General features: G+C 38.2%; 1 protein-coding gene across 3 annotated transcripts in view; it reads right to left on the minus strand.

Annotated features, from left to right (window-relative positions):
• Positions 1 to 2,326: 2,326 nt before the first annotated feature.
• The window catches only part of LOC124621948 (ubiquitin-conjugating enzyme E2 Q2), a 71,962-nt gene continuing 52,590 nt past the window's right edge, over positions 2,327 to 21,698 (minus strand). For all 3 annotated transcript variants that reach the window (XR_006980590.1, XM_047147464.1, XM_047147463.1), the window contains 2 exons: positions 19,799 to 19,865; positions 2,327 to 3,292 (listed from right to left, as the gene is read on the minus strand). Coding sequence is in view for 2 of the 3 variants with exons in the window: in XM_047147464.1 (XP_047003420.1) it covers positions 3,261 to 3,292; positions 19,799 to 19,865 (99 nt within the window). In the remaining variant the exon portion in view is untranslated. The remainder of the gene's footprint in view (positions 3,293 to 19,798; positions 19,866 to 21,698) is intronic.

Genomic DNA, 21,698 nt, shown 5'->3' on the forward strand with positions numbered 1-21,698 from the left:
GCAATAACTCTAATTTCTGTAAATACAATTAAATAGTGTTACTGGTGTAGAAATACCAAATTTAGTGCATAATGCACTGTTTTAACCCTTCGAATTTTAAGTTACTCAAGATTAAGCATCTAGTGCTAGTCATTCAGTAGCTAACACTGATCATCATGGCTGCTTGATTTGGGTATGAAGTCTTTTGCAACATTCATACACACAATACTGTTAACATTGTACCATTAAATGAGTAATGTGCCGTCTTACACTATACACCCTAAATTACAGGGAGATTATGATCAAGAAGGCATTGTCCAGTTTTGAATGTGCTATGAAACAGGGCATTTGAGCTGGATCTGTGGCAAATGAGCAACACAGTCAAGTACACTGCTGGTTGTGATCACACCATCACATCACTTTTGCAATTATTGAACCCAAGGTGAGCAGTGTGTAATGGAACACAATATTTTGGTTTAGGTTTTAGCATCTGTGTTCCCAAGATAAGTAAGTGTATATAACTGAAAACTTCAAGAGTGAAATGGTTAAATATGAAGTGATTTTAGTTGCATTTTCAACAATGGTGCAGACACTGTACACCATTCTGCTTCACAGTGGCAATTCAATTCATAGGCCAGAAGTGCATACTGCTAAGTCAAGGAGAAATTTTCTGTAAACTGTGCTGAATTATAAAGAACGACATAATGGAACCACCACAAGCAAATGAATTGCCAGACATGTACGATCTAAAGACCTAGGCTACCCATTTGGACAAAGGAAATGTCTATTCCTGGAGAACGAGTATGGGCATGTGAAACAACTGTGTCAAAGATAAAAGTCGATGGGTCATGGTAGAAGAAACTTTCCTGGGCATAGAGGCAAGGGGCAGCCTAACGTGAAAACTGCAGTCAGGTCACAATGTCTTATGGAATTTGTTCGGGAGACACCCTGTCAGCTGATGAGCATACAACAGCTGAACCAAAGAGAGTAAGTCATGGCAGAAAAGAGCAAGGACAGAACACTTTAGGGAGAGTCCTTTGTGCTTGGAACCTGTGAGAACACTTGTGCACATTCTGCTCCAATGGTGTCTTGGAGGATTCGAGATGCCTCACTAACCACTCGTTTTAAGATTGTAGCGAATCTGATGTCCAAAACTGCACCTTGGTGTACACACTGCAGTTCACGATGTCATGCAGGTCTTTCCATCCTGATAATCCGAGATTATCACAGCCACCAATGCAAATAATGTAAATGACATCAGCTACCTAACTCTCACCTCTCCCTCCTGGAACTTGACAATCCCCTGCTGTTTGTAACCACTATCCGACTGCAGACCAGAGCTTTTAATTCCAAACATATGTGTAGTTCGTAAGCAAAGAGATCTGGAAGCTGTAGCTCTACAACAACCAATAAATATTTCTCCGAATGAATTTTTCACTCTGCTGCGGGGTTTACATTGATTTGAAACTTCTGGCAGATTCAAATTGTATGTTGTACTGGAAACCAAATTAAGAACATTTATGGCTACCAGGAAAATGCTCTACTGAATTTTTTACCCAGAAAACTTACGACCCACCCTCATAGCCCTACTTTGGTTTAGAAAGTAGGAGAGAGGTACTGGCAGAAGTTAAGCTGTAACCGCAGATTGCAAGCTGTGTCTGAATAGCTCGCTCAGAGCAGTCCAAGAAAGGTAAAGGTGGAAGTTTTGGTAAGTCATTCAATGTAAAAATTTTGTCTTCTTGTTAATACTCATTTGCAACATTTTAATACAGGTACTTACCAATGTTAATGTTTCATTGCCTAAGACCCCACTTTTTGGGATTGCATGCGCATGGGCCATCATGCGGGATGGAGAATCGCTGCATAAATGTGGGGAGGAAAAAGCTTCTAGTTCCCTCATGAAGTGCCACCTTTGTCTGGATTTGTCCACAGGGCTGGAACTGGCCCTGGCTAAAAGGAATGCCATCAATGTAGCCAAATATAGGTCACAACTTGTATAAATATTGTATATAGTGGGAATATTTATGTCCATCTATGTAGTATTTTGTATCCTCTTATTTTAAGAGCCCAGCCAATTCCACACAATCTCTAAATCAAGGTGTAATTTGGCATTTTTCACACCAATAAATCATTGAAATATGTGACAAAAGCAATACATGAAGGGAAAAAAATCATAGAATCAACTGGGGATTGAATATGAGATCTTTTGACTCATTCTGGCACTTACCCAATGAGTCACAGAGCTACAGCAAGCAACATGAAAGGATAGAACATCAAAATTAAATAAACATGTAAGTTCTCTCTATCTCATGATGGAAGAGACAACAGACAACAAAAGACCACCTACTTAAAACACTGATTATTAGGTTTATTTTATTTCAGTTTCATTAGAAGATTATGAGGAAAGATTCTTGCTGTCCACAACTCCTCACTGTATCCACAAATTTATTTTCACAGCTGCCAAACATATATAATTTGTCTAGCTTTTTTTTTTTAAAGAAACTTTCAACATTATCTTATAAACAAATTTTCTCTTATTTTCACACATAATAAACAAATCATCTGCATCATACACACAAAAATCTTTAATAACAAACTGTTACACATTTTCTATCAGTGTCACTGAGTATAAGAACTGACCTAATAATCTGGAGTACACATTGAAAAATAACCTTCAAGGCATTAAGGATTATAGCAGAGAGCTACAAGATAGTATGATTTATACAGTTGTAATGTTTCTTACAAAGACTGTAACTGGCTCTCCAGCTGCCGCCAAATGTGTGGAATGTTGCAACTATCACAACAAATCTTAACACTTTAGTTTTTAATACCATGCCACAGCTATCATAAAAATTTTAATGGGAAATCAGAAATCAGCAACACAAAAATAGGGCGTACAGGTAGCAGTACAGTCTCCAAGGGGCATTCTGGTTCACCTCAGATGCACTACATATACATCACGCCTATGCCACATAAAAATCAGTCACGTACATACATTTGTTACTTCTCTCAAAACTTTCGTCACTCACACACTGAAATCACTCAACATACATTTCTGTGCGTGCAAATATTGTTTTGTAAGAGCCCTTCATAAAAAGTAAGAGGCCTACACTTATAAGTTACATCACCATTTGTCACATTCACTTTTTCAGTACACGCAACAATTTGTTGCTTTTTAAGCTGTTCTCAGCAATCATCGCAGTTCATTAAAAAATTGAAAGTATTTGTTCATCAGTCTACACTTTCCCAGTCACTTCAAGACAGGTGACAATTTATGTCGATTAGCCGTCTTCTTTTGGAGGAGTGAACCACCCTGTGAAAAGTAAAACCAACAATTAGAACAGCAAATTAAGATGTAATCTGAATTAATGTGTATGCAAGATAAATACAATGAAAGGACAGATAGATGATTCTGTATGCTTCTGCCTGGTAAGAATACTTTGAAAGAATTGATGATGATATGAGAACCCTCACATATTGCAACTCCAGATTAAGCAAAGATAAGAACTGATTGGGTTCTAAAACTTTCAATTTTTATGGCTGAAAATGTTTGGATAAGAACATCAAAAAATTTCACAATTAAAACACCTTGGCCTTGTATTTAAGATTTCTAATGCAAGTGTGACAAGGATACACTCCAGAATTTTACTAGCCCACTACAACGTGCTGCAGGGGATGCACAGAACACGAACTAAATCTGTTTTATGGCAGCAGTAACATTTTTGTACAAGAGAAAGTACACAGATAATTAAGACATTTTAGGGAAGGTGACAATGTGGAAAGAAACTGGCACCAGTTACAATCAAACCAATATTAATTTATTTAATACATTTATAAATAATATGTTCTTACATATAGTGTATTATCGTAATAGTGCTGTTGTATAAAAATTAGTGCAAACAATACAAATACTGTATGCTAGCAGAAACATCAAGTCTAATATACAACACAAAGTGTCACTGTTACCGACGCTACAATTCTAACAGTCTTTGCAAATAAGTGTAGACAGTCAACTACTTGTTATAAAAAATTTGGCAAAGTGCCCTCTTGGTATATTAGACTGTGGTGATCTTTCCTTTAGGGGGCTTTGGAAAGGTTCAAAGTCATGAAATGTTCAACTTTCAATTTTTTTGCATTTTAAAAATGTAAGACTTTCCTCTTTCAGTTGATATATAATTTATTCACTTCAGAGAACTACAACTATTTTTAAAATATTTATAAAATATGTTCTGTGTGGGCGTGACTTACTGTGGCACCGTTAAACTGTTGACAAATGTCGTACTCATGAATCTACATGCTCATCATGTACCTTTTAGTGATGTGAGAGAAAATAAGTGTTACAAAATAAGTGTTGTGGCTAACCTGGGTTAGTTCGATATACATCACTCACTCGATTGTCGCATGTTTCATGTTTATTTACTCTTTTGTAATCCTGAAAATATTTGTAGTGAATTCTGTTCATTGAAGGATAATCGTGGGCAAACAAAAGTGACTAGAAATCCTCTGAAGGCTTTTAAGGAAGGAGAAATGCTGGAAAGCCAAAGGTAGGTGTTATTACCGTAAACAGTAAAGACAATAACCAAGTGTGTGAACCTAACCTTGCTAGTATACCTGCCCCTGATGTGAAAGTGAGGAAGGAAGTACTTTGCAGAGGAAGCTTGGTTAAGTTAGTGAAAGTACGAATGTTTTACAGGCAAATCGGATGTGAATGAAACATTTGCTGTGTCAGTTCTCAATGGAATTTTTGCAAACTGTGTAAGATATATTTAATGTAGTGCAGTCAATCCGAACACACTGTAAAAGAATCACGTAGGACTCGTCAGTGAAATGGAACTGAAGTGTGGTAAGTGTTCATGCATAACCACCTTTTGAAACAGTGTTGCTGTTATTCCAAATGAAGAAACTGGAAGCAAAATCTATGAACACAACATTAGATTTGTTTATACCTTGTACACAATTGGTAAGGGTGCTACTTCAGGTGCAGTTTTCCATGACATCATGAATCTTCCAAATCCCCCAACCAAATCCACAAAGTATAATAGATTTATAGGGTCTAAAGTAGAACATAACTGTATAGAATCTATGAAAAAAGCTGTGGAAGAGGCAGTAATAAAAAACAGTGGTTAACAGAGACTTGAGTAAAGCTTTAACTGTACCTAAACTGTTGAAAAAATATGTTCATGGAAAACTCAAAATCCCAATGAAAGTGTAAATAGTGTTGTATGGCCAAGAATCCCCAAGACACTGTTTGTTGGAATAGAAACACTTCACTTTGGTGTGTATGAAGCTGTTACTATTTTCAATGATGGCAATGTTGTAAGATGCAAAGTATTTCGAAATATGGGAATGAAGATAGGTTTCAACATTGCACAAATGATTCTTGCTTTAGACAAGGAATATCTTTGGGCTGTTGACAGGGCTCTAAATAGTCTAGAAATATGAGACGTGTTCAAAATGAAACCAAACTTTTGAAACAGTGTGACAACCAGCAGAGAGAGCATGCTGCGGCTACTGAGCACGCCTAGTGGCAGATCTAGAAAACAAACTGCCATTTGCTTCATGTCGCTCGAACAATCAGCAAGTGAACCACAGCCACTGAAGTAAGCACGTGTACAACCTGCTCCTTGGATTAGTGCAATGAAAGAGCTTTAAGAACAATGCGTGTGTGTGTGTGTGTGTGTGTGTGTGTGTGTGTGTGTATGATTCTGCTACAAACTTGGAAAAACTTTCATAGAGACATGCTTAGCTAAGCATATGGGGAGGACTGTGAGTCACATGCAGTGCTCCAGAGTGTTTTAAACATTTTCAACAGGGCAGAATGCCAGTCTGTAATGATTACAAGTATAGTTGTCCTTCCACATCAACAGATGATGGCCACGAGGACAGCGTTCATGCTGCGATTTACAGAAATCATCGTTTAACTGTTTGGGAAGTTGCTGAGGAGGTGGGCATCAGCGTAGGATCATGCCATCAAATTTTGAGCAAAAAACTTGAGATGCATCGCATCAGTGCAATATTTGTACCATGTTTGGCGACCGAAGATCAGAAAAAGGCCCATGTTGAAATGTGCGAGGAATTGTTTGCCGCCGTGAATGACAATGAAAACTTTCTTAAGAAGAACGTAACAGGCAAAGAGACGTGGGTGTACAGCTATGATGCTGAAAGGAAGATGTAGTCATCACAGTGGCTAGACAAAGGGTCACCTCGTCCAAAAACACCATGCATGAGTCAGTCAAAGATCAAGGTGGCTAAACAAGGACATCTATCAGGGAATTCTAGTGCACATGAGGGCTGCTGTGCACAAGAAGAGGCCTGAATTGTGGGAAAACCATGTTGGATGTTGCATCATGACAATGTACCAGCTCACACGTAACTCCCTGTCTGCACCTATCTAGCAAAATACCATTTTCCCATTGTGCCCCATCCACTGTATCCTCCGGACCTAGCCCCAGCAGACTTTTTCCTTAACTGAAAATTTTGCTTCCAAACCATAGAGGAGATAAAGGACAATGCGATGAGAAAACTGCGCACCATCCCACAAAATGTGTTCCAAGAGGCGTTCAAAAACTGGAAGAAATGATGGCAACAGTGTATTGCCAGTAGAGGGGACTAGTCTGAAGGGGAGAGCTCTTAAAATGTTGTACGATAAGCAATAAAGCTGAAGTTCGGTTTCTTTTTGAACACACCTTCAAGAAGCCAGAGTAAACAAGAGTTGGAGGAGTAGTTTACCGAAGATGAAGATAATCCATCTTATGGACCTGGAAGGCACTAAAAAGGCAATCCAAACTTTTTTGCTTGACTCCCAAAAGTTTTATTTTTCATACAAATTACATGTTTTCTCAGGATCTACCAACCCAATTTGCTTCAAATTTTCATGAAATGTTACGCAGTCCCTTCTGCGTATCTTGACACAGCTGTTTTTCAAAAAACCTGCATATTATTGAATTCATAAACAAAAAATTGTGCAAAAAGTAGTGAATTTTTGTTACAATATAAACAATTACTCTCTAACAATTTAATTCAAATATTTAAGAATACCTGTCTTAAGTTATAGCCAATACTCCAATAGCTCAAATACTTTCTGAGAAAACATGTAATTTATAAGCGTGATTTTAACATTGGATAGACAGAGCTTTCTGGAGCCCCTTACTCTTATTGTATTACAGAAGACATGGGATGGTCAACTGCCGAACACTTCCTACTGTGCTGTAGATATGTACTAGCATGTATCACTGTGTATGCTACGTAAAGAACAAATTGTATGGCAGAACATATAATTTGAATTCTACAGTCCCTAAAATCAACTGGCATTTTGGAATGAGAATCTCTTAAGTATTTTCCAAATCACACCAAGTCCTACACTGGCATTTATTTAAAAATGAGCTTTCAAGAATCTTTCTAAGCTGCTCATTTCCATGTAAGGTCCCCTAATGAACAATTTAAATACTTCAACAACCTTGCATGAGTTTCATTAGAAAATATGTGAAGAAACTGTCTTCACATATTTGAGTTGCTTGCATATGTGGTAGATTTCACATGTACCCTCTTATTTGGTATTGATGCCATACAGTATATTTCTTGATCTCGTGTAAGCAAATACGAGAGTAACCAAGTTTATAAACAAAAATGCTGTTCATACCTGTTTTGCAGCAAACTCTTGTTCATTAATAAGCATCACTCAACAGGAGTAATGCTGCCAACTGTCCAATTCCTAATTCGCTGTACCTTATGACATAACATGTCTCTCATTTGCACACAATTTCGCATGCTGCACTTCTGCTTTGACTTTCATTTTCACATGATTTATTCAAACATGCCTTATGGGACAACAAGGCTTATTTTGTCATACATCTCTACAATGTAAATTTGTGGCAAGATCTGATGGGATCAAACTGCTTAGGTCATCGGTCCCTAACCTTACATACTATTTAATCTAACTTACACTGTGGACAACACACACGCACGAGGGAGGATTCGAACCTCCGACAGGGAGAGCTGTGCAGACCGTGACACGAGGCCTCTGACCGCGCGGCCTCTCTACAATGCCTCAGAGTTCTACATAGCTAAGATCTGTCAAACTCAGAAATTACACAGTAGCAGAAGCTTGATGAAGATTTCAAATGAATGATTTCATTATACAAAATTAATGTGTGTTCCAATTAGCTTAGTGATATATCAAAACTAAACATTTCAGATGTATGATCCTACACAGGTTTCATAATATTCATAAATGACACCTTTTTTTTGTAAAGAAAAATTTCTCGGCTTAGTTTAAATAATTGTTTAGGCTAAGCCCATCACACAGGAATGAAATATGTTATTTATATCTGGTTTAAATTATTACATCATAGCAAGGCAATTAAATAATCCAAACACAATCCCAAATAATACAATATGGCATTCATGATGGTATAACCTAAATTGTACATTATTCTAACTACTACTATCATTTTTACACCATTGTCATATTTTCTGCTATGTTAGTGAGTGCTTTGGGTCTCCATCTCCTGTGAGCCATTGCTTCCTTCTTAATTTCAGTGTTTCAGAAGACAACTGCGCAAAAACTACGAGACATATCTCAATGGATACAGCACCTGTCCAAGTTTTTAACTCACAAAATAAGTGGTTAATATGGGCACCAATTGTGATAGGGCACACCTCAATCTATTTATTGAGTTGCCCATTTGCAGGCAGTAATTAAAACAACTCCCCCCCCCCCCCCTCTTACATTTTTCAGTGGGCTGGCCCAAGAAAGGGTACAATGCATGAAAGTGTAAAATACAGAAAAGCATACAAAGTACAATAAGCAAAAATGAATAAATTAATCTTACAGTCATTCTCTTTATGTTGTTCAAATCACGCAATTTAAAAAAATTGGAATGGAATAATTAATTGTTTTTGTTTCTTTCTAACGGCACTTAGCTTTACTCTTTTGTGAAACCACATTAAAAAGATAGACATGTTCCAATGTGAAACTTATTACATAGTTTGACGCGACAATATGAAGATGAGGATTTCCCTACAATTTCTGCCCCCTAGTGCAACAATTCCAAAGAATGTATTACAAATCTAAACTTGGAGAGATGCTGTATCCACTGATCTCATTTTCCACATGTCCTGACATTTGACAATATTATGGAAAGGATAGATTGCTTCACACCATATAGAGAGAGAGAGAGAGAGTGAGTGTGTGTGTGTGTGTGTGTGTGTGTGTGTGTGTGTGTGTGTGGCCTAATTTTGAAGAAGAGCTTTTTGGCAAACAGCTATCTATCTTGAGTCTTTTATATTGTGCCTACCTGTGACTCAACATCTCCGCTATATTCTTTCCATAGCATTATCTTATAGTCCTTGCTCAGTCTTCTTCTGACACCCTGGAGATACTCATGAATAGCCTTGTATTTCCAATCCAGTTTCTTTTTATTACATTCAGTTATTGTCTTCCTCTTCCACTCTCCTTGACACCACCTCATTTTTCACTCTATCCATCAACTTATTTTTCCTTCTTCCATCTTGTCCACAACACTAATGCCTCCAGCCTTGCTCTACTTTTCTTTCTTATTGTCCATTTTTCTCAAACCTTTGTCCATATTGCTACAGAAAGGACACCTTTTCTCACCAATGCCCTCTTTCACCGCTGCTATCCCGGTATTATCTGTGGTTTCTTTGCTGCTCTTCCAGTTACTTTAATCTTGCTTCTTAATTTTTCAAGCTTCTGTACATGTTCTCATATTTCCTTGTTCTGCATATTACTTCAGTTTTCTCTGCATTGATTTTAATTCTGTAAGTCTTTCCTTTAGCTTAAACTAGCTGCAGTGCCCGGCGTCGCCCGAGATGTTTAATATGTGCCACACAAAGTGATTGGGACTGTGGCTTGTTGATGCTCATGGTGATTGCAGACCACATGGGAAACTGCAACCACTTTAAATCAAAGGGCATATTTGAATCACTGGGTGTCAACAGAATGCGACGAATGAATCTGTCTTCACCTGCGACATTCAGAAAAATCACGTTTTAGGCTTCCTGCTTACTTCTGCAAATACCACACCAATTTTAAACCAAAACTTTAGTAATAACAATTACATCATAAATTATGCAACCAATTAGTAAGTAATTGTTTGCAATCATGTTTCTGTCAAATTCTTGAACTATCGCTTGTCCTGCAATCTAGTGACATCTGATGTTACTATCTCAATACAAACAGTCACTGTAATTTTTGCTAACAGCAATTACAGTCAGTTTACCGCAATATATCTTTTTTGTTAGGAATTTAATTTTTCATTAATTTTCTTTGTTGTTTCATCTGAATGTAGAAATTTGAAGTAAATCAGCCAAGAGCTTTGAAGTAAATCGCTCAAGTACTTTTAGAGTTTTTTTGGCAACAACCTTTCCCCTTTATATATGTTTCAAGTCAGATTACAAAAACTTATGTAAATAGTGATCTTCCTCTTGTCTGAAGGGAACATGTGCCGAATTTCATCAAGTCAAGACTGGGTTGAACTGTAGATGTGTATGAATTACAAACATACAGATACTCTTCTTTACATAGAAAGATGGTATCCACTATATTCTGCAATTCTTTTTCATCTGTTACGATGAGAACCATGTTGTCTGCAACCCTCAAATACCATATTATTCTTCTTCTTTTTATCTCCTTGTCATTTAGTGGGCAGTTACGTAGCAGCCAATTAAACAATGTCTCAATGCAAAGGGCATCATTTGTCAGTCCAGAATGTAGAGTGATCACTAAAATGGCTTAGAGTGCGTATTTCTGTTAAGGCTTGTAGTGATGTGTTCCCCAAAGGAAATCACCCGAACATAAAGAGTGAAGAACAGAATGCTCCCAATATCTTTGTTATTCTAGTCATGCCAACTGAGCAGTATAACACTAAGTGCATGCCACTAAGTATCATTTACCACAAACTTGTTACACATGTTGCATTCACAATTCAACTATATGAAGTAAAAGTTGTCACGATAGTGCTCTTGTAACTGCACAGTGTATCCATACGCCTCTCCCCCTCACCCATCCTTCCTTCTCTCTCCCTACCCATTACCAATTACTTTCCCTGGAGGCATGTTACGATACTGAAAACAGCAATAAAATAATCTACAAGAATGCAAAGCATTATACTGTCCTTTGATATTCAGAGGATAATCACGCCAAGTACTGAAAAGGAATAACTGTTAGTGCCTGAAACTGAGAACAGTCAAACACATTGCCAGTAATATCAGTTCTGAAAACATATAATGGATCATTAATGTACCTAAGCACAACAGTTGAGTCCTATATTCATAACACAACAAAGTGACTGATATAACAAACTTACCTGGGAATCCTAAGACTGAATGAAAATGGTGGCTTGTAGCAAGAAGGAAGATTAAGGGTTTAACATCCCATCGATGACTAGGTCATTTAAAGAGACCATGAGTTTTGATTGAAGGATGGTAAAAGAATAGGTCATGTTCTTTTGAAGGGAATCCTCCCACTATTTGCCTTAAATGATTTTCGGGAAAGAAGGGAAATACTGTACAAAAGAATGAATGAGTTTAGCACTGCACTGGGATTCAGCACAATCTCTGACTAGACAAGGATGGATGTAAAAATCATTCTGGTATTCAGGTGAAGTGATACATGCAACAACAGATAATGTAAATACATATGTCTGGATCCTTCCGATACAAATCTCATTAACGAATGCCAGATAGATTCGTGGAAGAATCCTTAGAAAATGAAGTCCATTCACAAAGGAGGTAGCATACAAAAACACCCATTCAACCAAAACTTTACTGCTCGTCTTGTGGCGGCAATAAGAGACTGGACTAAGTATTAATTGCTAAGCCCTGAGTAATCTTCTATTTGCTTCAGAGATTGATTACTACCTCAGACTTTACGGAAAAGGCTATAAGACAGAAGGCCATACATAATACCCACAAGGGTAAGTATGGGAGTTACCAATCATTAGTATACAGTTCTTTGTTTCAGCAGATACGTACCGTATTTAACTAATTATAAGACGTGAATTTTTCCCCACATTCGTCATTCGAAAAATACGGGGTTATCTTTTATTTACAGACTAAGCAATTGCTGCCGAGGTCAACGTTCTTACATTGTTTAATAGATTAATATAGGGGGTTGTCTTACATTCACAGATGGGTGAGTGGTGAGGTTTCATACTACTTTATTTTGAACAATCCTGAAGGTAGAGCTTAGCAAACAATGCTTGCATTCAAATAGGCTCCAGCCTTCCAGATATGCCGAAGCCCCTTGCTCAAGCAATCGTATATTTGACTCATAGTGCTAGTGCAAGGGATAACTAAGGAACTAAGGAACTATGGACTAGTCACAACAACAATCTACTGCTCTGCCTAAAAATTGACAACTTCGAGGTTTTCAATAAAAGTTTCATATATATGGATACCACACACACACACACACACACACACACACACACACACACACACTCTCTCTCTCTCTCTCTCTCTCTCTCTCTCTCTCTTACTTTGCTTTTTAAATAAAGGTACCATTCAAAGGTGAAAATCTTGTCCTTCAAAAAAGCCTTCTGAAAATGCAAGTAGATCCAGATGTTCGCAACAGATGGGAGTACCATTCAGTCACAGGAGGGAGGAATCATACTGATACGCAGCAGATACATGACTCATTTCTTAGCTACACATGACGTAAAAAAGGTCTTGTATGTGTGAAACCCTAGCATGATGGCCCTAACCATATCAGCTTAAATAAATAAATAAAGCATTTGTACAATCCTCTCTAACTGTATCTATCAATGCTCAACATTGTCAGAGCTAGTGATAAAGTTGTCAGGTGGACTGCTCAGATAATCTGAAATCTGTTATTGCTGTTGCTAAGCAGAAGTATCTACATCATCATCATCATCATCATGAACAGTTTCCAGCCCCAGGATGGGTACACTTGAAACATATGCCTCACCTTCTGGTCCTGTTATCCTCACTGCCTTTCTTAATATTCCTATTTACAATCATATTCAGTGATGCTGCAACAGCCTCGTGATCAGTGACTCCCCATGCTAAATGGAGTTGAAAAGTTCAGGCTTGTTGGTGACCAGGAACAGCCAACATGTTATTTTCACCAAACAGTTCTCTGATTAGTTGTTAAAGGTAATTTAAATATCCATCCAATACTATAACAGGTCTATTCTTCAAGTTTCCACTTCTCTGAGCAGACGTTTATAAAAACTTCTGAAGACCATGTTTGATCCGCTTTTAATACTCATCTTCACCCAAATTATTTCGTGTTCACAATCTGTACTAACATCACAACAGATTAACATACCTTTTTTTACAGCTATATACATACCTCCACCACCAGCATTCAAACTAGCTTTGCAATGAAATTCCCAATTCTGATTTGATGTGCACTCATATTTAACAGAGGTGAAAAAAGGCTTTGATTTGTATTTAATTTACAAAAAAATTATTCTACCATAATGATTCCATTCATCATCATTTTTATCATCACTAGCAGGAGACCTATTAATGTTGTCACCATCTTCCAACACAGCATTGTCCTCAGTTCCATCCAGTGAATTTGTGATATCCTTCCCTCCCCATCCCCACCCGTCTTAGGAGGATAGAGTCCCATGCACATATTACCCACTCACAAATCTGGGACAAATCCGGCCACTTGATTTTTCCACTCGGTACGAACTTGCAGTTTTCAGTGGCCATCCATTTCGTGTATCACTGTTTACGTGCAGCTTTGAATGGCTAATGTATATGTTGCAGGGAAGATGTTAGCCCTCTAGGGATAATGACTAAGTCAGTTTCCTCTTTTTGTAACTTGTCTCATGCTTTCTCAGTTTTATGTCCGTGGAAGCTGTCAAGGACCAACATGTTACATAAATTCAGCAATTCATGAATGTTCCCAAACATGCATCACCCTATCAACCACATGGTCATTGGCCATCCACCCTTTCAGATTCGTTCTCACAAGCATGTCTTCCAGTGATAATTTCGGAATAGATTTCCTTTTAAATATCACATAAGATGGTAGCTTTCGTCCATCGCCAGTTACACACAATATCACTGTACACCTCTGCTTCTCACTGTAGCCAGTTCATATCATGATGCTGGATTCCCCTTTCCTGTTTACAATGTTGTCAAGTGGCATCTGAGACTGGCATTTGACCATGTTACCAATTTGCGATAATATATAATAATCCAGAATGAGATTTTCATTCTGCAGCGGAGTGTGCACTGATATGAAACTTCCTGGCAGATTAAAACTGTGTGCCCGACCGAGACTCGAACTCGGGACCTTTGCCTTTCGCGGCCAAGTGCTCTACCAGGTTCGCAGGAGAACTTCTGTAAAGTTTGGAAGGTAGGAGACGAGATACTGGCAGAAGTAAAGCTGTGAGGACCGGGCGTGAGTCGTGCTTCGGTAGCTCAGTTGGTAGAGCACTTGCCCGCGAAAGGCAAAGGTCCCGAGTTCGAGTCTCGGTCGGGCACACAGTTTTAATCTGCCAGGAAGTTTAATATATAATAATGTTCAAAGAGAAAATTTATCACATAATTATGAAAATTCAATACTTTTCCCTGTAATCACCTGGAAACCATTGAGTGATGATAGTTTGCCTTCTGAAGCCTAACATATTTTGATTGAAAATATCTTGCGCGCCTCGATAACTGAGTGGTCAGCCCGGCAGAACACCATGCAAAGGGCCTGGGTTCGATTCCCGGGTGGGTCGGAGATTTTCTCCACTTAGGGACTGAGTGTTGTGTTGTGTTCATCATCACTTAATCCTCATCGACACGCAAGTCGCCGAAGTGGCATCAACTGAAAAGACTTGCACCAGGCAACTGGTCTACCCGACGGGAGGCCCTAGCCACAAGACATTTCAATGAAAAAATTTGATAGCCAGCCCAGCTAGCTTTGAAACCAGTGATGCCTAGTTCTTTGGGTAAAGCTAATGCTCCGAGTTGCGTACTTCAATGATCACCGCACATCCATATTGTCGCTTCTTATCTACATAGTCTCTCAGCCATTTCCGGAGGTCCAGGTGCTTCACTTTTTGGCCACGAAATGCCCTGCGATTACCATTCCTTTCTTGAATGCACCTTTTTTTGCCAGTCACAAATATAACCCTCGCTCATATCATATACTTTCTTGCTGCTGCACTGTTTCCAATGTTCTCTGCTTCTTCAATAACTTTAAGCGTTTCTTTAGCTGTGCACAAGCAATAATGAGAACACGTAGCCACAATTAACAAGTTCACATATGGTTAATAAGTCACTTCTATCATGCTACTCAAGCTGCAACAGCACTAGAGTATAACAGGATCTACTGTGTGAAGCAGAACAGTGCTAACCTTATTACAATCATTCCGCACACACCAGTGTTTTGTCCTTAAATTCGGGAAAAAACACGTGCAGATTATTTGTGTATATATAACAACACTATATTAACATTTTCTTTCTCCAGCGTTCCACAAAGAATGTGACTGTCTCTACTTAATGGGAAGTGTGTTCTTCCAATCTGAAGTCAGAACGTATCTTATTGGTCCAGTGGAGTGATTTCTCTATCCCTAAGAAGCTCCATCACCACCTGTTTGAGCTCCCAATTCTCAAAACCCGTTTCTAAGGGGTAGTGGGACAACCTTGCAGTCAGTAGCTTCTTTCACCTTCCATCTGGAGAGTGATGACCCTGTCACCGTTCAGCATTCTCCATCAGGTCAGTGTCAATCGGCTGGGATTTGCAAACTGAAAGGTACTGTGACACATGGGATACTCAGCAGGCTCCAGAGATGCTAAAGCATTCGTCTCAGGTGCCCCACTGTCACCACATCCCAGGCCAGCAGCCTAGAGCCTGATGACCATGCCTAATTCACCTTCCAGCTGTTTATGACAGTGGTCAATTACTTCTCCACCTGTAAACAACGGATGCAGTTCCCATTCATCCATACCACAAGAAATACAACACTAACTCAAGGAATTTCTGGGTGCAACTTATGTTCCGCTGCTACATTACTTCTGGTGTTTACTACGCTCCCTAGTCAGCTCACACAACCCAAAATTATGTAAAAACTCAGAATAAGTTAGTACACACTAGCCAACACAAAAATACACAATCACTTCTTCACTATAAGATGTGGGACAAAAACTAAATTAAATCCTGCGTATGTATTTGGGGATTACTAACAACAATATAATGCTTATTTTTAAACTCTTGTTTCCTGCAGATTGTTTGTTTCAAATTAGGTGATGAAACTAATGCATCATCAAATGCAAAATGCTTCTTATGTACATCTTAAATGCAAAAAGCAAACAAGGATAACTGATCATCTTAAATGGGGCAGTATACTGTAGTATGTGCTGCTGTATTGCACCCTAAAGCAAAAGCAACTGTTTAAAAACTAAACATCACTGTCTTTGCTGTGATTATAGAAAACTAGAAAATTAAATTCATGTATGTTATTTTTCAAAGAACAGTACTGGAATAATAATACATCCATTACTGAAGTTTTGTCGTTATTTGCGTTGGATATTTTCAATGCGTTAGGTACAGTACGTTACATTTGTAAAATATTTCAAAGAGAAACATACAAGAAAGTGCAGGCTTTTGTGTAATTTATGTGTAGAATATTGTTTTTCATTTTGCTACTGCTGATTAATTTTTGTAATACAGCAACTGGAGCAAAGTTGGATCCTTCATGTATATTATCCTATACAGCACTTAACATTAAGTTTTAACATGCTCAACATTTTACATCATTCATTATCCACAACAGTGTTGACATTATTGAACAATTTACATTGTTACTAATTTTCTCTTCACTTATTAAAAGGTTTTACATTCTGCTGTTATTTTATAGCTGTACATCCCGTATAAACTTAAGAAAAATTCCTCTTCAGTCCCTCAACAAGTACTGTATTTCTGCTACTTTTCAAAGCGTTAACTCCATGGCAGCGATACAAAATTTTTATCAAAAAACCCAGTTTGTACCACTATTGCCCATAGCAACCGTTAACAGCCAGTTCCTTCACTGTTATAACTGGTTTCAACTATACACACACAGTGGTGACCATCTCTTTCCACCATGAGCCTACACACACAGTTCATTACAACCAGCAGTAATGGGGAGTCTTTCCACTGAGTATCATCAATTACTGCAAATTGAGCCATTCTAAGAACAGCTGCTGTTCCCTGAACATGGAAGATAAACAAGTCAAGTGCTTCCTTCAGCATGATGTCAGTCCTGCAGTCCAACAGAATAATACCAAATGCCATGTAGCATTGAATGTCCAAGTATTTCCCACAATATAGCACAGTACTACTTTTACCACAACCAGCACGTTTAGCAGCTGTCACAAACTGAAAAAATATATATAAATGACAACCACGTAACAGTCTAGTAACAGTTTCTGGGAGTACAAAACACTGAATAGTGTACCCAAGATCCAAATGAACTAGTGGCCAATAGATAACAGAGCTCCAGAGACTATAACCAACCAGTCTTTTAATCATATATGTGCCACATGTTTTACTACCAATTTCTCCACAATAAATATTATTTACATGCATTCTGATGTTATTCAATTTTATTTCAAATAATGGAAACTCCAGGCAGGAATATCAACAATGTAGGAAAAAACAGATTACAGAAGACATGTCAAGTTGCAGATGGGCACAACTATAAGACACTTACATAAAGATTTCGGTCCAGCCTTTATCAGTAAAACACACACACACACACACACACACACACACACACACACACACACACACACACACACACACACACGACGATGCATTCCGGCTTGAGATGCTGGAGTTGTATGTGAGGTGTGCCTGCTTTTGTGTGAATGGTGGAGTACCTAATTAGTAACTACTCTCAAAACAAGAAGAGGATAAAGTACCTCTAATTACTGGCTTAAAATGACACATGCAAAATAACAGATAAGAGAGGTTATGTAAATACAATAAAGTGAATTACAACAGCAGGGAATATAATAAATCTGATTTTATATGACATATGCAAATTCTAAGACAAATACTTGTCTCCCACAAGGCATTTTGCTACAAATTGCACTATCCAAATGTAACTCACTGACTGAACCAAATTCTCTACTCTCACTTATTTTTGGCATAAATGCTTACACTTTGTTTATTATACAGGGTTATTTTAATGATGGACCAATTTTCAAAAATTCAAATGTATTCAAGTACCAAATCCAAAATGAACAAGCTTCATACCAATGAAAAGAGGAAGTTTTGAAGCTTTTGCAGGCAGGTGGGGATGGTTTCAGGAGTGGCTAGTAGAGATCGTGCGGCAATAAGGCCATCATTCCATTTCATTGTCAGTTGTGAATGAGATTGTGACTGTAGAGCACAAGGTTTTCTGCATTCTTGAGTTCATGAAAAGTGAGTCACAAACTGCAGTGCGGCGGGTATTTTGTACCAAATCTGATATTCAACCACCAACTCGCAAAAGCATTAGCCATTGGTTTAAGCAATTCAAACAGACTGGGAGGCCGTGCAAAGGAAAAAGGACAACTGCGTGTGTCAGAGGATGATGTCCAACAGATTCAAGAAAGTTTTGTGCGCAGTCCCAGTATTTCGACCAGCAAAGCCAGTCGATAACTTGGAATACTCCAACCAACTGTATGGAATGTTCCGAGACGGCATTTGCTGTACAACACCTACAGATTACAACTCCTACAGATTCTCAACCCCAACGACAAAGTGAAGTGTCAGGCATTTTGTAGTTATGTGCTAGCAAAGGGAGGATGAAACATTTCTACAGTGTGCAATTTCTTGCAATGAAGCGACGTTTTGTCTTAGCGGAAATGTCAACAGACGCAATCTTCGCATATGAGGTTTGGAAAATCCACATTCACCACTGCAACACGAATGAGACTCACTGGAGATCAACGTGTTCTGTGCCGTATCCGGAACAAAGATTTACTCTGCGAAAAAAAGTGTAATGGGAATCACATACCTAGACATGTTGGAACAATGGCTGTTCCCTCATGTTATGGAAGAGTCCTGGGACTTCATTTTCTAACAGAATGGAGCTCCACCCCATTGGCACCATGATGTACGAGGTTTTCTGAATGACTCCCTCCCTCAGTGCTGGGTCGGTCGCAGGGGACTTGAGGACTTAGCTCTGCACTTCTAGGCACCGAGATCTCCTGATCTAACACTCTGTGACTATTTCTTATGGGGTTATGTGAAGGAAGCTGTTTATGTCCCACCCCTATCAACCACTATGAAAGATATGCAGAACCAGTTTACTGCTGCTGTCCACTCAGTAACAGCAGATACACTTCTGCATGCGTGGGGTGAGTCTGGCTACCGCGATGATGTTTGCTGTGCGGCCAACAGTGGCCACACTGAACATTTATAACATTTAACACATTTCCAATTATTAAATAATTATTAAATTGATATCAAACATTATGAAAAAACCTTGTAACTTTCTCTTTTCATTGGTATAAAGTTTGTTCATTTTGGATTTGTACTTGAACAAATATGAAGTTCTGAAAATAGGTCCATCATTTAGATTAACCCTGTATATGATATGTGATACTTCTATGGACCTGTGATGTAAAGATTTTGAAGTTGGTGTGCATGTGCACGAGACTCTAGCTCAAAAGCAAACTTGGGAAGTTTCCAGTTTGGTTATGTGACTGTCGATGACTCAATGCCTCTACTATTCGTGAGTTATTATCTGTAAACCTAAATAATTTAGTTTTGTGAATGGTACAATTTTCATTATCTAACGCAAAGCATAAGTACATCACTTAAGAGGTCATTCTCAAAAACAAAACAGATACTTACCATTTTTTTCATGGATCTGAACTAAGGATTTGAAGGACTGCTGTGCTCTTGCGAGACTATATTGGCTCTGGAAGAAAAAAAAAAAAAAAAAAATAAGCTGAAGATATAATTACAGTATAGTAAATGCTTGCAGATCATAACATGTTCCAAAACAAAACACAGCACAGTTTCTTCTTATTGCAGGTAACACATCAGATATGAACACAGAACATGATGGACGGTTCATATTCCAGCACAACTGACTAATCAAACAGTTTTTCTCTAACACTGCTGGCTATTAACTTATAATACTTAAGTACATATCATGCACAAACGACTCGCAGGTGTTAGAAGCCTGACACAGAACACAAGGTCTAAAGCATGTTGTACGATATAAATAAAAACCAAGATACTATCCTGGTTCTAAGAGGAAAAGTAGACATTAAGTTATCTGTAGCTGTCGATAATGTTACACTAGTATTCCATTTGAAAACATTAACAAAATTATAATGATTTGATTCCTGATTCAAGTTCACAAAACATGCTGTCCGACACCAATACACATATATGACCTCGCATTTTAATGGCACTGACAATATGTTATACTGTCCACCTGTTATATCAAAACTAGGCTTGTGTAAAACTGGTGATTCTATGTGCATTGTTGTGTTTCATTTCTCAAGTGCTTTTTTATTGTAAAAGACTAATGTGTTACTGCGTTGTTGTAGCAGCAAATATTACTAAATATCAAAAGAAGCATACTTTCAAATGCCTCAATAAATGTGCCATGATTTTGGCACAGTGTGACTTACAATGTAGCACCAGAACAGTACATGTACCACATACACACTTTTGGTGCTACATTGAGTGGCCTCCAATCATGCGCATGTATCTATTTACTACATGCACTGCTGTGTGTCCTGATAAGTGCTTTCATGCAATTACAGTCACATATTTTGTCATTATTTGTGTCACTCGTTGCAAAACACCAAGCAATGTAGTGCAGTGGTAATGCATTGGACTAATCTTCGATAGGGAAGCATATCTTGAGTTATCCCTTTGTCAAGATGCACTACTGTACAGAAGTAATCAAGAACACGTATCAATCTTATCCTGGATGTTACGGTAACACACAATGACTATAAAGACAAATGTGATGGAAAATTCAAAGCCAGTGTTTTCTTCTGACATACAAGGAAATATTCAGCAAGTACAATTTAGAATATTTTAATGTGAAGAAAGATTAAGAGTTTTAAATGTTCTACATTTAGCTTACTGACAAGAGCAAATGAAGCTGCCGTAACAACCATTTACAAACAGACGAGATCTCGTCCAAAGAAAGTGAAATGAAGGCTAAAAGCCAGCACAGAGCAATCCATGTAGCTGAAAATTTTTTATTTACAAACTGTACTCAACACTCCAAAAGGACTTTTTTGATAATATTCTACCTCAGAAATTAGGGCTGCTCTTATTACTTGTCGAACTGGATCACTAGTAAAGGACAATCATCTGAAATCTCCACATGCATCTTCAACTTTGTAGTGGTGTTACAAGGACTCGCACAACTGAGGATGATACAATATGGATGTGTGGTCAGCATGCTCTGTGTGTTTCAATGTTTCTGCACAAGACCTGTCCAAACTTAAATCTATCGACCCTGTACTGTTAATGGAACAAATGGTCACAGCATCTACACCAGCAACAACTGTGGGAGTTTGTCATGAAATGTGTCATACTAACCAAGTCAGCAACTTTATTGTCAGTTGTGGCATAGTCTTGTTGTTCAAAAGGGTACCATCAGCATTTAATGGTGTGACATTTGACTATGGTAGTGAATCTGTTTGGGTGTGTGATGATGAACTACTTTCAGTATAGGGGCAGTATTTTGAACAACGTGAGGGGTAGACAGGGACAACAAGCT

The sequence above is a fragment of the Schistocerca americana genome, chromosome 7, assembly GCF_021461395.2.
Source record: "Schistocerca americana isolate TAMUIC-IGC-003095 chromosome 7, iqSchAmer2.1, whole genome shotgun sequence".
NCBI lineage: Eukaryota > Metazoa > Arthropoda > Insecta > Orthoptera > Acrididae > Schistocerca > Schistocerca americana.